Source organism: Anolis carolinensis, unplaced genomic scaffold (genome assembly GCF_035594765.1).
Source record: "Anolis carolinensis isolate JA03-04 unplaced genomic scaffold, rAnoCar3.1.pri scaffold_12, whole genome shotgun sequence".
In the NCBI taxonomy this organism is placed as follows: domain Eukaryota; kingdom Metazoa; phylum Chordata; class Lepidosauria; order Squamata; family Dactyloidae; genus Anolis; species Anolis carolinensis.
The window spans coordinates 17,119,266-17,137,696 of NW_026943823.1; the positions used below are offsets into that span (position 1 = coordinate 17,119,266).

At 39.5% G+C, this 18,431-nt stretch overlaps 1 protein-coding gene across 5 annotated transcripts in view; it reads left to right on the forward strand.

The window, feature by feature from the left end:
* The window catches only part of dock11 (dedicator of cytokinesis 11), a 132,599-nt gene that overhangs the window by 23,723 nt on the left and 90,445 nt on the right, over positions 1-18,431 (forward strand). For all 5 annotated transcript variants that reach the window (XM_062963910.1, XM_062963914.1, XM_062963911.1 and 2 more), the window contains exons 2-13: positions 3,302-3,418; positions 3,689-3,778; positions 3,877-3,959; positions 5,839-5,908; positions 7,119-7,214; positions 8,466-8,600; positions 9,319-9,496; positions 11,961-12,040; positions 12,930-13,013; positions 14,119-14,259; positions 16,157-16,357; positions 17,681-17,803. In XM_062963910.1, the coding sequence (XP_062819980.1) occupies positions 3,302-3,418; positions 3,689-3,778; positions 3,877-3,959; positions 5,839-5,908; positions 7,119-7,214; positions 8,466-8,600; positions 9,319-9,496; positions 11,961-12,040; positions 12,930-13,013; positions 14,119-14,259; positions 16,157-16,357; positions 17,681-17,803 (1,398 nt within the window). The remainder of the gene's footprint in view (positions 1-3,301; positions 3,419-3,688; positions 3,779-3,876; positions 3,960-5,838; positions 5,909-7,118; positions 7,215-8,465; positions 8,601-9,318; positions 9,497-11,960; positions 12,041-12,929; positions 13,014-14,118; positions 14,260-16,156; positions 16,358-17,680; positions 17,804-18,431) is intronic.

Below are 18,431 nucleotides of genomic sequence, written 5' to 3' on the forward strand. Positions count from 1 at the left end.
CACCAAATGCATCGCAGTTAATAATTGCATATAATGGGAACGCTCTTCCACCTCTGTTTTGCTCCAACTCTCCATTTCAAGAGGGTTTGAAAATGGATTTGTTGGAAAGAGAATAACATTTCCTTTTATGATGCCCCAGAAATAAGCCTCTTTCCCAAAAGCTCTTGCCAAAGAAAAGGGAAAAACTCTTGTGTCATGTTATTGTGAGACGCCTTGTATCATTATGGACTCAAGAAAGGCAGAATAGAAATAATAATAATAATAATAATAATAATAATAATAATAATAATAATAATAATAAATCACACAGTCCTAGACACATGGGAAGTGTTCGACTTGTGATTTTGTGATACGAAATCCAGCATATCTATCTTGTTTGCTGTGTCATAATAATAATAATAATAATAATTCCATTTGTTTTAATGGTGTGACCTCGAACCTTGATAAGAGATGTGTAACAAATTAATAATAATAATAATAATAATAATAATAATAATAATAATAATTCCATGTATTTTAACTGTGACTTCAAGCCTTGAGAAGAGATGGATAACAAGTAAATAACATTTCCATGTATTTTAATGGTGTGACCTCGATCCTTTTGAAGTATAACAAAATAATAATAATAATAATAATTCCATGTAATTTAACGGTGATCTCAAACCTTTAAAAGAGATGGGTAACAAATAAATAATAATAATTCCATGAGTTTCAACAATGTGACCTTGAGAAGTGATGAGTAACAAATAATAATAATTCCATGTATTTTAACAATTTCTCGAGCCTTGAGAAAAGATGGGTAACAAATTATTAACAACAACAACAACAATAATCCCATGTATTTTAACTGTGTGTCAAGAAATATCGAGCTGACTTTTTGGGTTCCACTTTTATTGTAGCTATTGGCAAGACTATAGATGCATCTACACTGTAGAGTTAACTCAGTTTAATACCACTTTAATAATAATTATAACAACAACAACAACAACAACAACAACTTGGGAAGTATCCGACGTGTGGTCAAATTCAACAGCCAGCAGAATGTCTGCTGTGGACTCATCTTGTGTTTCAAATAATAATAATAATAATAATAATAATAATAATAATAATAATGGGATCTATGCACATCATCCGAAAATACATCACACAGATGCTTAGGAAGTGTTCGACTTGTGATTTTGTGAAACGAAATCCAGCATGTCTATCTTGTTTGCTGTGTCATACAATATAATAATAATAATAATAATAATAATAATAATAATAATAATTAATAATAATAATACAACTATGATCCTATTGCACTGAGATACAGCAGAGAGTGTCAAACTGTTAATAATAATAATAATAATAATAATAATAATAATAATAATAATAATAATAAAAAAAAAATCACACAGTCCTAGACGCTTGGGAAGTGTTCGACTTGTGATTTTGTGAAATGAAATCCAGCATATCTATCTTGTTTGCTGTGTCATACAATATAATAATAATAATAATAATAATAATAATAATAATAATAATAATACAACTATTGCACTGAGATACAGCAGATAGTGTCAAACTGTTAATAATAATAATAATAATAATAATAATAATAATAATAATAATAATAATAAAAAAAAATCACACAGTCCTAGACGCTTGGGAAGTGTTCGACTTGTGATTTTGTGAAATGAAATCCAGCATATCTATCTTGTTTGCTGTGTCATACAATATAATAATAATAATAATAATAATAATAATAATAATAATAATAATACAACTATTGCACTGAGATACAGCAGATAGTGTCAAACTGTTAATAATAATAATAATAATAATAATAATAATAATAATAATAATGATAATAATAATAAATCACACAGTCCTAGACACTTGGGAAGTGTTCGACTTGTGATTTTGTGATACAAAATCCAGCATATCTACCTTGTTTGCTGTGACATAATAAAATAATAATAATAACAATAATATACTTTATTTATATTCCGCTCTATCTCCCTGGGAGGACTTTAGCTGTCTAAATGCTATGGACTCCTGGGAGCTGTCGTCTGGGTCTTTGGATGCATCTACATTGCAAAATTAATGCATTTTGGGCCTCCACTTGAACTGTTCTCAAGTCCTGGGAGATGCAAGAGGCCAAAGATCTTGGAAAATTGCATCTCCCAGGCTTCTATAATACTGAGCCCTGGCAATTTAAGTGGTGTCAAACTGCATTAACTCGATGGCGTCGATGCCGCCTTGGACTTGAGTGCCATAATCGGAAAGCGTCTTGCAATGATCCCAAAACAAGATTGAGAGCTTTAGCTTCTTTCGGAGACGAAACTCGCTTTCTAATGCGCTCGGTTCCTGCTGTTTCTGCTTTGGATTCAGCAGATGGAACCTGGGCCTTTAATTGGAAGCGGAGAAGACCGTGAACTAAAGCCATTAAGGCATTTAAGAGCCCATTAACGGCAAGCCTCAAGGTCTACACCAGGCTTGGGCAAACTTCGGTCTTCTGGGTGATTTGGACTTCAACTTCCACAATTCCACTTATCTGTCAGGAGGGATTGGATGGTGTCTTTCTTTCTTTTCTTTTCTTTTGCAATATAGTTTTTATTTATTTATTAAGAATGAGAATACATCTAAAGTGAAGAACAGTGTGAAAGGAGAGTAAGTGAAGAAGAGATAAAGAGAGAAAAAAAGGATTTTTATGTTGACTTCCCATCCAACTTTTCTTTCGTCTTCTCCGACATTTTCTTTCATTTATTCTAACCTCCATCTTTTTTGTTTGTTTTTATATCCAAGACAGATCTATCATGAAATTCATTCTTCTTTGTCTCAAGAAATTTACGACATTTGTCCAATTTGTTTTATTCTTCCCTTCTCTTACCTTTTGTGTCAATATGTCCATAGGTATAATGTCTAATATTTTAATCAGCCAATCTTCAACATTTGGGGCTTCTTCCTTTTTCCATACTCTTGTTAGAGTCAATCTTGCTAATGTGGAATAATATTCTATCTCATTTTTATTTAATGTTGTAGTTGTGAATCCTAATAAGTATGTTTCTGGTTTTAATTTAAATTTGGTTCCTAACATTTTTTGCGTCATTTTGTGTGTTGTCTTTTAAAATTCTTTGATTTCTGAACAGTCCCACCATTGGTGGAAAAAGGTTCCTGTTTTTTTCCCCACATTTCCAGCATGTTTTGGAGGTTTTTTAAATTGAATTTTGCTAGCCTTTCCGGGGTTGGATTGGACGGCCCTGTGACATCTTGGGATTTGTACTTCTCTTTTTTGACCTCCCTGCATTTTTTTTTTTGTCAGGAGAAGACAAAGGCGATCGAGCCCTTAGACTATGAGAATGTCATCTCCCAAAGGAAAGCCCAGATTTACAGCGATCCGCTCCGAGATCTGCTCATGTTCCCCATGGAAGACGCCTCCGTGAGTAGCCCTTGCGCTCCGTGCTTAGAAAAGGTTATCAGTACAGTAATAGATTGGACATTTAGCACATCAAAACTTACATACCATATATACATACCAAATACGTCAATAATGGTATTTATTGGCCCTTGACATTTGCTTTTGTTAGGAGCACGCCAGCAAAAGTGGGAAACCTGCAGTCCTTTCTTATTTTGGTTTCCAACGGTTGCTCAGTCCTCCGTGAGTCCAGGAACCGTGAGCCGTGTTCTGTTGCTTTCTCTGCCCTTCAAGGTCTCGGTCGTGCGCCGCCAGAGGAGGACGGTCCAGTCCACGGTGCCGGACGATGCCCTGAAAAAGGCCCAGAGCCTCTTCGTCCGAGAGGTGAGAACGTTCCCGCTTGTGATATTCCATGGTGACGCCAGTGAATGGCGAGTGTGCCAAGCTGTATTACAATTCCTTCTTTTCCCACTCTTCTTCAGTGCATCAAAAGCTACAGCTCTGACTGGCACGTCGTGAACTACAAATACGAGGACTATTCCGGGGATTTCCGGATGTTGCCGTGGTAAGCGCTTCTAGAATCAGAGGATCCAAGAGTTGGAAGAGACCCCAAAAGCCATCCAGTCCAAGCCCATCTGGCCTCTGTTTAAAAGCCTTCAGATAAGGAGCTTCCACCAGACTCCCAAGGCAGAGAGTTCCACTCTTGAACAGTTCTTCTTATGGTTAAGAAGTTCTTCCTAATGTTCGGGTGGAATCCCCTTCCCTGTCGTTTGAATCTATGGATGCAGCCCAGAATCTTCTCTTTCCTTCTGGGTGCATCTACACCAGTGGTTCTGAACCTGTTCCCAGTTGTTTTGGCCTACAACTCCCAGAAATTCCAGTCAGTTTACCAGCTGTTAGGGTTTCTGGGAGTTGAAGGCCAAAAACATCTGGAGACCCCAGGTTGAGAACCATTGATCTTCATTATTGGAGCAATCCTAGGAGATGTAGTTTGGACTCTTTGGTAGTGAAAGCTGGAGAGCTTGTGAAACTACACATCCCAGGACACCATAGCATTGATATATAATAATAACTAAACACAGCAGTCTATTCTAAACATTATCTGAAAAATATGCACCACGATAAAGGTTCAAAGCATAGAACACAATATGTATATTAGAGCATCATATACATAATAATGTTAACAATAATACAAATAATAATACAACTGATGACCAAATTCAGTCAGCTATAGTGGCACACAGTCGCAACTTACAGAGTAGTAACTTACAGAGTATAAAGATTTATAGACTGCAATCATCCAGATTTAAATGTTACACAGAGCAGTTTTCAGTATAGAACATATATCAGACATATATCAACAAGACTCCAACTAAAATTTGTTAGCGACACAGTATGTGTATATTAAGTCTGTCCAAAATGGTATGTAATACGGTGTGAAACTAAATATATCAGTATACAAATCAATTGGCTCAAACCTGGCTTGGAGTCAAAACAAATCAAAGTCTCTGTGGTCTTGAAGCAGTTCTATAGGACTCCTTAGGTTGTAAATGCAGTCAGTTACATACAATTTTGGACAGACTGAATGTACACATACTGTGTTCCTAACAAATTTTAGTTGGAGTCTTGTTAATAATAATAATAATTTATTCTGGAATAATGCTTCTGGAACATGGCCACACAGCCCGAAAGACATACAACAACCCAATAATTTATTTGTTTGACCAATCATATGACCATTTCAAAGTGTAACATAAATAAAAACAAGGCAAAAAGGATGGGAGGACAGGCAGCTGACCATCTGTTTGCCGACAAAATCTTATTTTACTGATTCTTCTTTCAGGAAATGTACTCTTTTCTTGATAGCTTTCAGGATAGTTGGAGTCTTGTTGATATATGTTCTATACTGAAAACTGCTCTGTGTAGCATTTAAATCTGGATGATTGCAGTCTATAAATCTTTATACTCTGTAAGTTACTACTCTGTAAGTTACGACTGTGTGCCACTACAGCTGACTGAATTTGGTCATCAGTTGTATTATTTTTTGTATTATTGTTAACATTATTATGTATATGATGCTCTAATATACATATTGTGTTCTGTGCTTTGAACCTTTATCGTGGTGCATATTTTTCAGATATGACCATAGCATTAAGCCATGGCAGTTAAAGTGGGGTCAAACTGCATTTATTCTACATTGTAGCTGAAGTCTGGAGGACCCTCCTCTATCCTGATAGATGGGTCCTCCATAAGCGTTTTGTGACAATTTCTTAGAATGCAGTTATTGTTATTCCTCTTAACAATTATTCCATTAACTCCTCTTTGTCCATAGCAGTGTCCAGATGCCCGTTCTATGAACTATGCATTATCCAGCTCTCTTGTGTGAAATACTACTACTACTAATAATAATAATAATAATAATGCCCCCCTCTGTGCTTTCTCAGCAAATCCTTCCGGCCGGACAAGATCCCAAGCCACATGTTCGAACTCGATGAAGACTTTGAAAAAGACGAGGTGAGAAGGAGTTGAATGGGATTCCCGTTTCCTGAAACACACCCTGTTTTAATCTGGCATTTTCCTCCCAAACGTTAGTCCTACAGATCATTGAAACATGGGTTCGACTGGTGCAATTCCCCATGTGCCGTCGGGTTGCAACTCCCATTATTCCTTTCTATTGGCTTCCCCAGCTAAGAACCTTGGTGTCGCACCTCAGACTAGTTCACCTTGCTGTAGACACCAGGCAGCACACAGTAGATAGTCTTTTGTAATTTTATTGAGCAAAAGCAGAATATATATAGGCAGAAATATTGTTCCAAAAGTAGTTGCAAAATAGAGTCAGTAAATCCAATAATCCATAGACAAGAAGCAATAGTCCATTCCCAAAGATACACCAATCCAAAGGTTACAGGGATTCATGAACAAGAGTATATCCAAAGCAGAAGTAGCATGAAGACATAGACCATCCACCCTAATAAAGTGAGAATTTGCTTTGACAAAGATTTGCCCTTCAACACACGGTTTTAAAAGCAACCCAAAAATGCATTCTTTTCCCCTTCACTGGCCTCCCTTTTCCCAGCTAATCTAAGACTTCGCTGTGGCATTCCTTTCCATTGCAAACTATCAGCCTGAGAGAGCAACGGGCCTTCAGACTCGGCCTAACCGTCAAGGCCAAACAGCGCATTATCATTATCTCGCACCTGAACGTGAGCCTGAGACAGATCAAGCTCATTATTCCCATGGGAATGTTTCCTTGGTTCTCAGGCTCATCAACAGGCTGCACTTCTGAACCAGCCTGTGTTTGAATCCCAAAATTCCCCACAGCATCATCCTGAAACTCATCTTGAATCCCATCATCTGACACCTGCATCTGTAAACCAAAATCCCCTTCCTCATCTTCACTCTGGAACTGCTGCTGAGTCACAACACTTGGGGACATCCATGATTCCAAATTCAAGAAGTCCTTAAAACTTCCATTTGTGTCTTCGAAATGGTGGTAGAATTATCACATTTCACCCACTGAAAGTTGACCCTGTGCTCAGTTCTGGCAAATTCCAGCTCAATATTATATTCCGGTTACTTTTAAAAGAGCTCTCCAAGGTGCTGGACGTATTTTCTAGTGCAGGGTTCAGCACCTTGGAGAGCTCCTTCAAATCCCACTGATCTGAGTCTCTGAAACCAATTTTCTCTGTATAGCGAAACCAATGACTGTGTCTCCCTTTGCTAGGATTCCTCGTCTTTATGTTCTCAAAAGGGCGGAGTGATCAGACAAGGCTGGCTCTACAAGGCCAACGTCAACAGCACCATCACGGTGACTATGAAGGTGAGATGCTCTCTTCTGCTATTATAGGGTCTCCATATTGTTCGATGTTTGTACCCATTGTCTACGATTCTTTATTGCTTTCCTGGAGCACCTCTTTGGGAACCGTAAACTCATGACTTTTGGACTGACACCACTCCATCGACCACCTCTTCGTGTAGCATTCCTCTCAATGATCCTCCAGAGATACTCTGACAAAAATATGATGGGTGATTACTGTGTTGACTTTAAGAAACAATCCAAAATATTTGTTAGTTGCCTCCCAAAAAGGTTCAAGCTTTTGAGAACTTGATCTCTCTCCGTCAAGGGTGGTGCTGCAAGAAGTGTTCTGGGTTGGAGCATTAAGTTGATCTAAAGTCATGGCGTCTGGCGTTTGACCATTAAATTATGGCCAAGGATTGGTCTAGATGGCCCTTGGCATCCCTTTAAACTCTAGGATGGTCTCTGTGGAGTCACTTGAATTGATTTTATATACAGTTGGCTTTGCGTAGCTTAGAGATAGATAAAGAGATAGATAGTAAAGTCATCCCGCTGTATCAATGAATATTGCATCCATAGATTCAACTATGCACAGCTTGAAAATATTCCCCCCAAAATCCCAAAGGCAAACATATATATATATATATATATATATATATATATATATATATATATATATATATATGAGAGAATGACATCATTTTACTTGTATACAATAGCAGCTGAATATTTATGGATTTGGGTATCCATTGCGGATTCTGGAACAAGATCCCAGTGGATCCGAGGACACACTGTCTATTGCAAAATGGGATCCAAAGTGGGTTATAAGTTAAAATAGCTAAAATAATATGTTTATATTATTATTATTATAATTAATAATAATAATATTACTATTATTATATTTATTATGTTTCTTTGTACCTTGCTTTTTCTCTCCACAAAGGAGATTCAAAACAGCTCCAAGAGACATTAATGACATTAAGCTGTTAACCTAAAGCAAGAGCATAATAATAATAATAATAATAATAATAATAATAATAATAATAATAATAATAATAATATGTAAAGCAGAGTGAAGAACCTGCTTTGATTGAAGTAAAAAATCAGAAACTCCTCAAAGCACAGCAGACAAAAAACCAGTACAAGAAAACCGCACTACAAACTAGAGCTGACAGCTGGTGCAACAAAGTTCCCGAAGCCAGATTAAAGGAGCGAATTTTATTTTCAGATAGTGAATTTTTTTGTGCATGTACTTTTTTCTTTATTTGCATCTAGGTCTTCAAACGGCGGTATTTCTACCTCACCCAGCTCCCCGACGGCTCTTACATCCTCAACTCCTACAAGGACGAAAAGACCTCCAAGGAATCCAAAGGGTGCATTTTCCTGGATTCGTGCATCGACGTGGTTCAGGTAGAGGCGCTCCCAAAGAGGTCCACCCCTGCAGTACAACTTGTTGGAAGTCATCCTGGACTACACAAGTCTCATTTACTAGATAGGTAGTGGATAGAATAGATGGAGGGAATCCTCTCTATAATCCCATGCATGCCCAGATAGGCTTTACTGTTTTCTCTCTTCTATCCTGTTTACATCCACTTCCTTCCCTTGTTGTTTTAGCAATGTGATCTCTGCAGGGATGAGGTTACATCCTCTACATAGATTGGCATTTTTATTACCCCAAAAGAGAAGGCACAGATCATGCAGTTGGTTGCCATTCTTCCTCCTTTGTCTTTTCACCAAGAAGCACACATTTTGCCACTCTCGTAGGCAAAATGTAGCTATCTAGATATCTTTGTTATTTTTACCTGCTTACCTACCTTAGAAGCTAGCTTAGACAGCTAGTTAGCTCCAAACCCTTTACTATCTACAATGGATTTCTTTTTACCTCAATAAATACGTTTTGAACTTTTAAGCTGACTTTGCCATCCTGAAGAAGAAAGGCTTCTCTTAGCTCACCTCACGTAAGTTTCTTGCTGTTTGGAAGGCAACCTTTGTTGGGAATCTATCTCAACAAAGAGGGTTATTTTGAGCCTAACAGCTCACAGATTCTCAACACAAATAGAGTACAGACGAATGCTCGGTGGGTTCCCCGTCCTCAGCTTTGGCTGATTTCCCTTTGGCCTTCCCGCAGTGTCCCAAGATGCGGCGCAACGCGTTTGAGCTGAAGATGCTGGACAAGTACAGCCATTACCTGGCAGCTGAAAGCGAGCAGGAGATGGAGGAGTGGCTGGGGACCCTGCGCAAGATCATCCAGGTGAATGCGGAGAGCCTGGTGCCAGAGAAGAAGGAGGCCGTGGAGGCCATGCCAGGTGAGCCAGCAAAGCCCACTTCTCCGGGAGCCAGAGGCTTCTTCTTCTGGGAGGGACTTTCCCATGTCTTGGGGCAACTTGAAGACGAGCAGAGGATTTCCTTCTAGCATGGGATTTCATGCATGATCATAGAATAGTAGAGTTGGAAGAGACCTCATGGGCCATCCAGTCCAACCCCCTGACAAGAAGCAGGAAATTGCATTCAAAGCACCCCCAACAGATGGTCATCCAGCCTCTGCTTAAAAGCCTCCAAAGAAGGAGCCTCCACCACACTCTGCGGCAGAGAGTTCCACTGCCAAACAGCCCTTCTCACAGTGAGGAAGTTCTTCCTGATGTTCAGGTGGAGTCTCCTTTCCTGTAGTTTGAAGCCATCGCATTCCATTTGGGGAAATGGAGCATAACGTTATGGGGAAGATTTGACTCACAAACAATATGTGGCCCTCAGTTTCTCTTCTGCTACATTGTATTGCAATGCAGGACACCACCTCCACATACATCTATATATATAAAAGGGTAATGAAATTTCGGCCTAGGACAAAACAACAAAACTACACATCCCAGAAACACTAAACTTGGCAGCACAACCCCCCATCCATGCCTCTACGTTCATACAACAAAAAGAAAAGAAAAATTAAGTCTTAATTAGAGGGAGAGGAATAATTGTTATTATCCAATTGCTGCCAGTTAGAAGGCTAAGCTCCGCCCACTTGGTCTCCTAGTAACCCACTCAGCCCAGGGGACAGGCAGAGTTAGGCCTCACTTAGGCCTCTTCCACACTGCCCATAAAATACAGATTATCAGATTTTACCTGGATTATATGGCAGTGTAGACTCAAGGCCCTTCCACACAGCTATATAACCCATTTATAATGGACTTAATGTCAGGGGAAAACCTTTACCCTTTACCTTAACTACCACCAATTCCTCAATACTTTATTTCCCAGACCACCATACTTCGCCACAACAACACGTGGCCGGGCACAGCTAGTATACATATGTACATAAATAGGCAGTCCCCAAGTTATGAACAAGATAGGTTTAGTTAAGTGAGTGGCTCTGAGTCCTCTTCGGGGTGGGAAGTATTGCTGTATATGCATGTATTTGACTAAGTTTCTGTGGGATCGCTACTTGTGTGTATGTGTGTTAAGGGAAAAACACCTGGTCAAACAGAATTCAAAGTTAGGTAATTAGAACAATCAAGGATAACAAGCTAGAACCACTCCCTGAATGGGGTATAACTTGGGGAATGTTTGTCATGCTTTTTGGGACTTACTGAGTCACTTGCTTCAGAACTTACTCGGAGTAAGTTCCTGGCTGAGAGCCTACTACGCTTGTCTCCTTGCACCGTTTGAAGAAGAAATCTCCAAAGAAGATGCATACATTTAATGCAAAGAATTTTATGTGAGTTTGTTGCTGTAGAAAGAGACTGAGTTATTTTGAAGCTGGAGGTTTTGTGTTTTTGAAGCTGCTTGTTTAATTTTCTCCTTGACTCTGCTACTTAAGAGTAAACTTTATTTATTATTTATTTATTTACAGTATTTATATTCCGCCCTTCTCACCCCGAAGGGGACTCAGGGCGGATCACATTACACATATAAGGCAAACATTCAATGCCTTAACATAGAACAAAGACAAGACAAACACGGGGCTTCGAGCTGGCCTCGAACTCATGACCTCTTGGTCAGAGTGATTTGTTGCAGCTGGTTGCTCAACAGCCTGCGCCACTTTGATTTTTCCATTTTCTTGGCTTGTATTTGCTCATTGTGGATGCACAAAAGGGCTGGATAAGTCTGGACAGGACTGCATGCAGTTTGTTTTTCCACAGACCCGTAACAGGAAGGTTAGGACATAACTATAGTAAATAAATAAATAGTTATGAACAGGGTTGAGACAAGACCAAGTGAAATAAATTTTTCCCTCAGAAGGGAAAATCACTCCGGGAAGAGTACTGGGATAATTGTTTTATTGCTTTGTTACTGTTATTTGTTTGTTTTATCGGGCCAGGCCCCATGTAAGCCGCCCCGAGTCCCTTCAGGGAGATGGGGCGGGGTATAAAAATAAAGTTGTTGTTGTTATTATTATTATTATTATTATTATTATTATTATTATTATCAACACAACGACATTGTATGGCACAGCAAACAAGATAGATATGCTGGATTTATTATTATTATTATTATTATTATTATTATTATTATTATTATTATCATCATCCTGGGGGAAAGGGTTCTCCAATTCCTACAGGAACACAAAGTGAGCTGAAGCACAGACAACAAAACAAACATCCCTATGCGATCCAAAACCATCTATCTATCTGGCTGGAAGTGAGGAGAGGCAGGAATGTGACCCCGGCTCTCTGAATGGAAAACTCTTGGCCGGGTGCCATCCTTTCTTTTCCAAGTTTCCAGCATTGCTGCGTTTGGGAACGGAGCCCTTTCCTGCATCTGCTTTTTGTGTCTTTGCAGAGGATGACTCCACCAGCCAGGGAAAGTCGGAGAACATCCTGGAGAGCTTGGAGCGGAGCATGCATCCGGAGCTCATGAAGGTAGATTTGGCATCCAAAGCCTTTGTCAGAACTGGTGGGAAAAGGGCAGGAGGACAAAGCTTTAGCTCAACGCCCTTTTGGACCATTCAGCCAAACCATTCTTTTGCAAATCCAAGCAGGTACCGTTCAAAGAAACAGGTTGCTCCTGTTTCTCTCCCCAGACTCAAGTCTCAATGGAAAACTTTCCATTTCCAAGACACCTTGGCAATACGGGAAACAGGGAGCAGCCATTTCAATTTGGAAGGAATTTGTTTTGCCACTTTGGAAAATGTTATTTTGCCCAGTTTCAGTTTGGAAACAGGCGGGTTGCTTTGTTTTCTTTGGTCTGCCTCACATCCCAAGGCAATCTTGGCAACATGGAAAACATTGAGCTCCCAATGTATAGATCCAGATTAATTTTGGAATATTTTTTTTTTAATTTTGGAAAATATATTTTAGAAAATTATCTTGCCATTTCCATCTCTGGATTTTGAAAGAAAAGCCTTGTGATACTGCTGATAATCCAGGAGAGAGAGAAAATAGACAAAACAGTCCCGTCCAATCATAGAAAGGTTTCTCCTTTGCACTGGCTATGTTGGCTGGGGGATTATGGGTAATGTTATCTAAGGGTTGGTATCAAACTTGGTGGATTTTACATGAATTCAGCACTGGAGGTCCAGCTTTTTGTAACCTGAAATGAAATTGATTTGGCACTCCCGGATACTTGAAACGGATGAATTGACAGCTCTGGTTTTTGCAATCTGTTCCAATCGATTGCTTGCAATTTATTTATTTATTTATTTTGCAAGATTGGGCCTCTTTCACTTTCCTGAAGGCAAGGACTTTGCTAATGTCAGGCACTTTGCTTGCTTTGACCTTCCATTGAAGCTGATGCTTGTTTCCATTTCAGTACGGAAGGGAAACGGAGCAGCTGAACAAGCTCAGCCGAAACGACGGGAGGCAGAACCTCTTCTCCTTCGATCCGGAAGTGCAGGTGCTTTGCATCTCCAAAAATACACACCTGAAAACACACATTGCTTTACCAAAATGTATGCTTTTCCCCTTTCCCGCCCAACAAAAGAAAGGTCCTTGGAGCAGCTTCTGATTGAAAAGGGATGCAATGCAAAATGAAGAATGGATGGGGAGGGAGAAGGAAGAGAGAGAGAAATCTGTTGTCTCTCTCCCATTTTATTTTCTCCACTTTGCAAAAACAGCAACAATAATCCCAGTCATCTATGGGAAAAGGAATCCAAATGCAGTCCAAAGTCATGTCCATCCTTGGCCTTCCATGCAAATATTCTGATTCCTCCAACCTCAGGAGGTCAACTACACTGTAGAATGAATGCAGTTTTGTTGAGAATCTGTGAGCTGTTGGGCTCAAAATAACCCTCTTTGTTGAGGTAGATTCTCAACAATATAGCAGAGTGCAGAAGCACGCCTTCCAAACAGCAAGTAACTTACGTTGAGGTAAGCTAAGGGAAGCCTTTCTTCTTTAGGATGGCAAAGGATTGCAAAGTCATCTTAAAAGTTCAAAAGGTATTTATTGAGGTAAAAATAAATCCATTGTAGATAGAAAAAGGTTTTGGAGCTAGCTAGCTGTGTAAGCTAGCTTCTAAGGTAGGTAAGCAGGTAAAAATAACAAAGATATCTAGATAGCTACATTTTGCCTTCTCTTTGGGCCATAAAAATTCCAGTCTACGTAGGGATGTAACCTCATCCCTGCAGAGATCACATTGCTAAAACAACAAGGGATGGGAGTGGATGTAAACAGGATAGACGAGAGAAAACAGCAAAGCCTATCTGGGCATGCATGGGATTATAGAGAGGATTCCCTCAGTCTATTCTATCCACTACCTATCTAGTAAATGAGACTTGTGTCGTCCAGGATGTCATCTCCAACAAGTTTTATACCACTCAAGGCTCAATGCTATGGAATGCTTTGCAATTTGATGCGTTAAACAAGGCCTTGCTAAACTACAACTCCCACGATCCCATCACATTGAGCCATGGCACTTCAAACTGCACTCATCCTACAGTGGAGCTGCATCATAAGGCAGCCAGGGAACGTTCCTCCAAAATCTTCCTTCCTTCTTCCTCAGAGGCTAGATTTCTCCGGGATCGAGCCGGACGTGAAGCCGTTTGAGGAAAAATGCAGCCAGCGCTTCCTGGTGAACTGCCATGCCTTGACTTTCAATCTTGTGGCCCAACTGAACGACCAGGCAAAGGATCCGCCAACAAACGTATGCCATCTTTGAGCCATTTTTATTACGATGTATATATTGTGTTGTCGAAGGCTTTCATGGCCGGGATCAAAGGTTTGTTGTATGTTTTCCGGGCTGTATGGCCATGTTCTAGAAGTATTCTCTCCTGACGTTTCGTCCCATCTATGGCAGGCATCCTCAGAGGTTGTGAGGTATGGAGAAACTCAGCAAGGAAGGTTTATATATACGGTAGAGTCTCACTTATTCAAGCTTCGCTTATCCAAGCTTCTGGATTATCCGAGCCATTTTTGTAGTCAATGCTTTCAATATATCGTGATATTTTGGTGCTAAATTCGTAAATACAGTAATTGCAACATAACATTACTGCATATTGAACTACGTTTTCTGTCAAATTGGTTGTATAACATGATGTTTTGGTGCTTAATTTGTAAAATCATAACCTAATTTGATATTGAATAGGCTTTTCCTAAATCTCTCCTTATTATCCAACATATTCACTTATCCAACATTCTGCCGGCCCGTTTACGTTGGATAAGCGGGACTCTACTGACTCTAATAACAAAATCCAGCATATATATCTCATTTGCTGTGTCATACTATGTCTTTGTGTCAATATAATATTAATAATAATAATAATAATAATAATAACAAAATCCAGCATATATATCACGTTTGCTGTGTCATACTATGTCTTTGTGTCAAAATAATAATAATAATAACAAAATCCAGCATATATATCACTTTTGCTGTGTCATACTATGTCTTTGTGTCAAAATAATAATAATAATAATAATAATAATAATAATAATAATAATAATAATCCTCAGCTGCTGTAAGAAAATCGCACAGACAGACTACAAACAGAGGCACAACTATGTGGCCCAAATGAGTCATTGGAACTTATGCCTCAAGTATCACCTCCCAGCAGGAAAGAACTGGTGGGATCACAAACCTGCAAAAGTATTGGAAAATGAACCTGCAAAGATACTGTGGGACTTCCGAATCCAGACTGACAAAGTTCTGGAACACAGCACACCAGACATCACACCTAATTTGATGTTTAATAGGCTTTTCCTTAATCCCTCTTTATTATCCAAGATATTCGCTTATCCAAGCTTCTGCCGGCCCGTTTAGCTTGGATAAGTGAGACTCTACTGTACCTGTGGAAAGTCCGGGGTGAGAGAAAAACTCTTTGTCAGTTGGAGGCCAGTGTGAATGTTGTAGTTAATCACCTTGATTAGCATTGAATAGCTTCATCTCCTGGCTACTTACTGCCTGGGGGCATCCTTTGTTCAGAGTCGTTAGCTGCCCCTGGTTCCCATGTCTGGAACTCCTCTGTTTTCAGAATGTTGCTTCTTATTTACTATTCTGATTTTTGAGTTTTTTAATACTAGTAGCCAGATTTTGTTCAATGCTAATCAAGGTGCTTAACTACAACATTCACGCTGGCCTCCAACAGACAAAGAGTTCTTCTCTCACCCTAGACTTTCCACAGATATATATGAACCTTCCTTGCTTAGTTTCTCCATACCTCACAACCTCTGGGGATGCCTGCCACAGATGTGGGTGAAACGTTTGGAGAGAATACTTCTAGAACATGGTCATACAGCTCGGAATACATACAACAACCGGATGTATATATTGTTGGAAAATCCCTGCCGATGCTGTAATGCAGGTATGGGCAAACTTGGGCCCTCCAGGTGTTTTGGACTTCAACTCCCACCATTCCTAACAGCCGGTAGGCTGTTAGGAATGGTGGGAGTTGAAGTCCAAAACACCTGGAGGGCCCAAGTTTGCCCATGCCTGCACTAATGTTTGAGTTGCCACTTTGAGGATTCTGGGATTGGGAGTCGTGACCCGTTTGTATATAAAAATAATGGTCAATAAATCCTCCCTTCCTTGCCTTAATATGCAGGTAGAGCCATTTTTCCTCAGCCTGGCTTTGTTCGATTTGAAAAGCGGTTGCAAGATTTCGGCGGATTTCCACGTGGATTTGAACCCATCTCCGGTCCAAGAGATGCTGCCGGAGGTCTCCACTCAAGATCCTGGGAATAGCCCCCTGAACAACCACTTTTTGGACAAAGTCACAGAATCATGTTTACGCTACGTAAAGCAGGTAAGGACTTTGGGATATATGGCATCTTCAAGATACAGTAGAGTCTCACTTATCCACTGAACAAAGGATGCCCCCAGGCAGTAAGTAGCCAGGAGATGAAGCTATTCAATGCTAATCAAGGTGATTAACTACAACATTCACACTGGCCTCCAACTGACAAAGAGTTCTTCTCTCACCCCGGACTTTCCACAGATACAGTAGAGTCTCACTTATCCAAGCTAAATGTGCCAGCAGAAGCTTGGATAAGGCTAATATCTTGGATAATAAGGAGGGATTAAGGAAAAGCCTATTAAACATTAAATTAGGTTATGATTTTATAAATTAAGCACCAAAACATCATGTTTTACAACAAATTTGACAGAAAAAGTCGTTCAATACGCAGTAATGCTATGTAGTAATTACTGTATTTACGAATTTAGCACCAAAATATCATGATATATTGAAAACATTGACTATAGAAATGGCATGGATAATCCAGAAACTTGGATAAGCGAGTGTTGAATAAGTGAGACTGTATTTACATAAAGCTCAAATTTAAGATAAGACTGTCCAACTCTGATCTAATCATTATTCTCATCTTCTTCAATGTAAATGTGCTTATGCATCCTTTTAATCATAATAGAGTAAAATAATACATGTAATAATAATAATAATAATAATAAATACAGGAAAATAATACATGTAATAATAAATAGAGTGAAATAATAAATATAATAATAATAAGCTCAGAGTGAAATAATAAATGTATTATTAATAATAATAAAAATAGAGTAAAATAAATGTAATAATATCAATAATAATAGAGAAAAATAATAAATGTACCATATATTCTCGAGTCTAAGCTGACCCAAATATAAGCCAACCAGCACCCTGACCCAAGTTTAGGCCAAGGGGGGCTTTTTCAGTCTTAAAAAAGTGGCTGAAAAACTAGGCTTATACTTGAATATATACAGTAGGTATATGGTTGTAAACATGGGCATAAGCATATGATATAGAGCTGTAAAAAACAGTGTTGATGCACCCAAAGTTGGCATTGTTTTTCTTACTTTTGTGCCATTGGAAAACTCAAGGAACGTCAGTTCAACTATTGCAAGTTTGGAAGTTTCCAGTTCTGTGCAAAGAGGTTTGGATCCCATGGACTCACCCTGGAGGACCCACTGATGTCTAGGGAAGTGTCTTCTAGTGGTTCAGTAGAAAAACCAAGTTTCTTCCCAGCTCTGCCATTTCTCTATTGATCAGATTGACGCAGGCTCCGTGGTGCCCGAGCCGCCTCCGATGTGCTTTGTAGGTTCTGACGCTCTGCTCCGTCTCTTTTCCGCGAAGGGGGTCTTCTCGGTCGCCAAGCCTCACCCGGAAATCTTCCTGGTCGCCCGGGTGGAGAAGGTCCTCCAAGGGAGCATCACGCACTGCGCGGAGCCGTATATCAAGAACTCGGACCCCATAAAGGTAGGTCAAGTCATGGTCAGGTTACAACTTGGTCATTAGGATGGGGAACACATTATAAAAGTGCCAATATCCTTGCAAGAATGATGCTTTTTTGCCTTAACGGCAATTCATTGCAGGACAAAATACACTTTGCTTGCAAACTTCCTGAAACCAATGCTGTTTCCTATAAATTAGATAATACATACATTTTAAGAATGTGAACAGCTGTCAATACAGTTGGAAAATACATCCAAAAATACATTCTAGATGCTAGATCAGGGGTCCCCAAACTAAGGCCCGGGGGCCACATGCGGCCCTCCAAGGTCATTTATCCGGCCCCCACCCTCGGTTTTAGACTTAGGCTCACCCTAAGTCTGAAATGACTTGAAGGCACACAACAACAATCCTAATTAACATGACTATCTCATTAGCAAGAAGCAGGCCCACGCTTCCCATTGAAATCCTGGTAGGTTTATGTGGGTTAAAATTGTTCTTATTTTTAAATATTGTTCTTTCGTGTTGCGCATTGTAGATGGTAAACGGAAGCTCATGAGCCGAGAGTCACCCTGCAGAACAATGACGCACCACTCAGATTTGCAGAACAAATAATACAAGAACTTTACTAATTCCAAGAGATCCAAAGAACAAT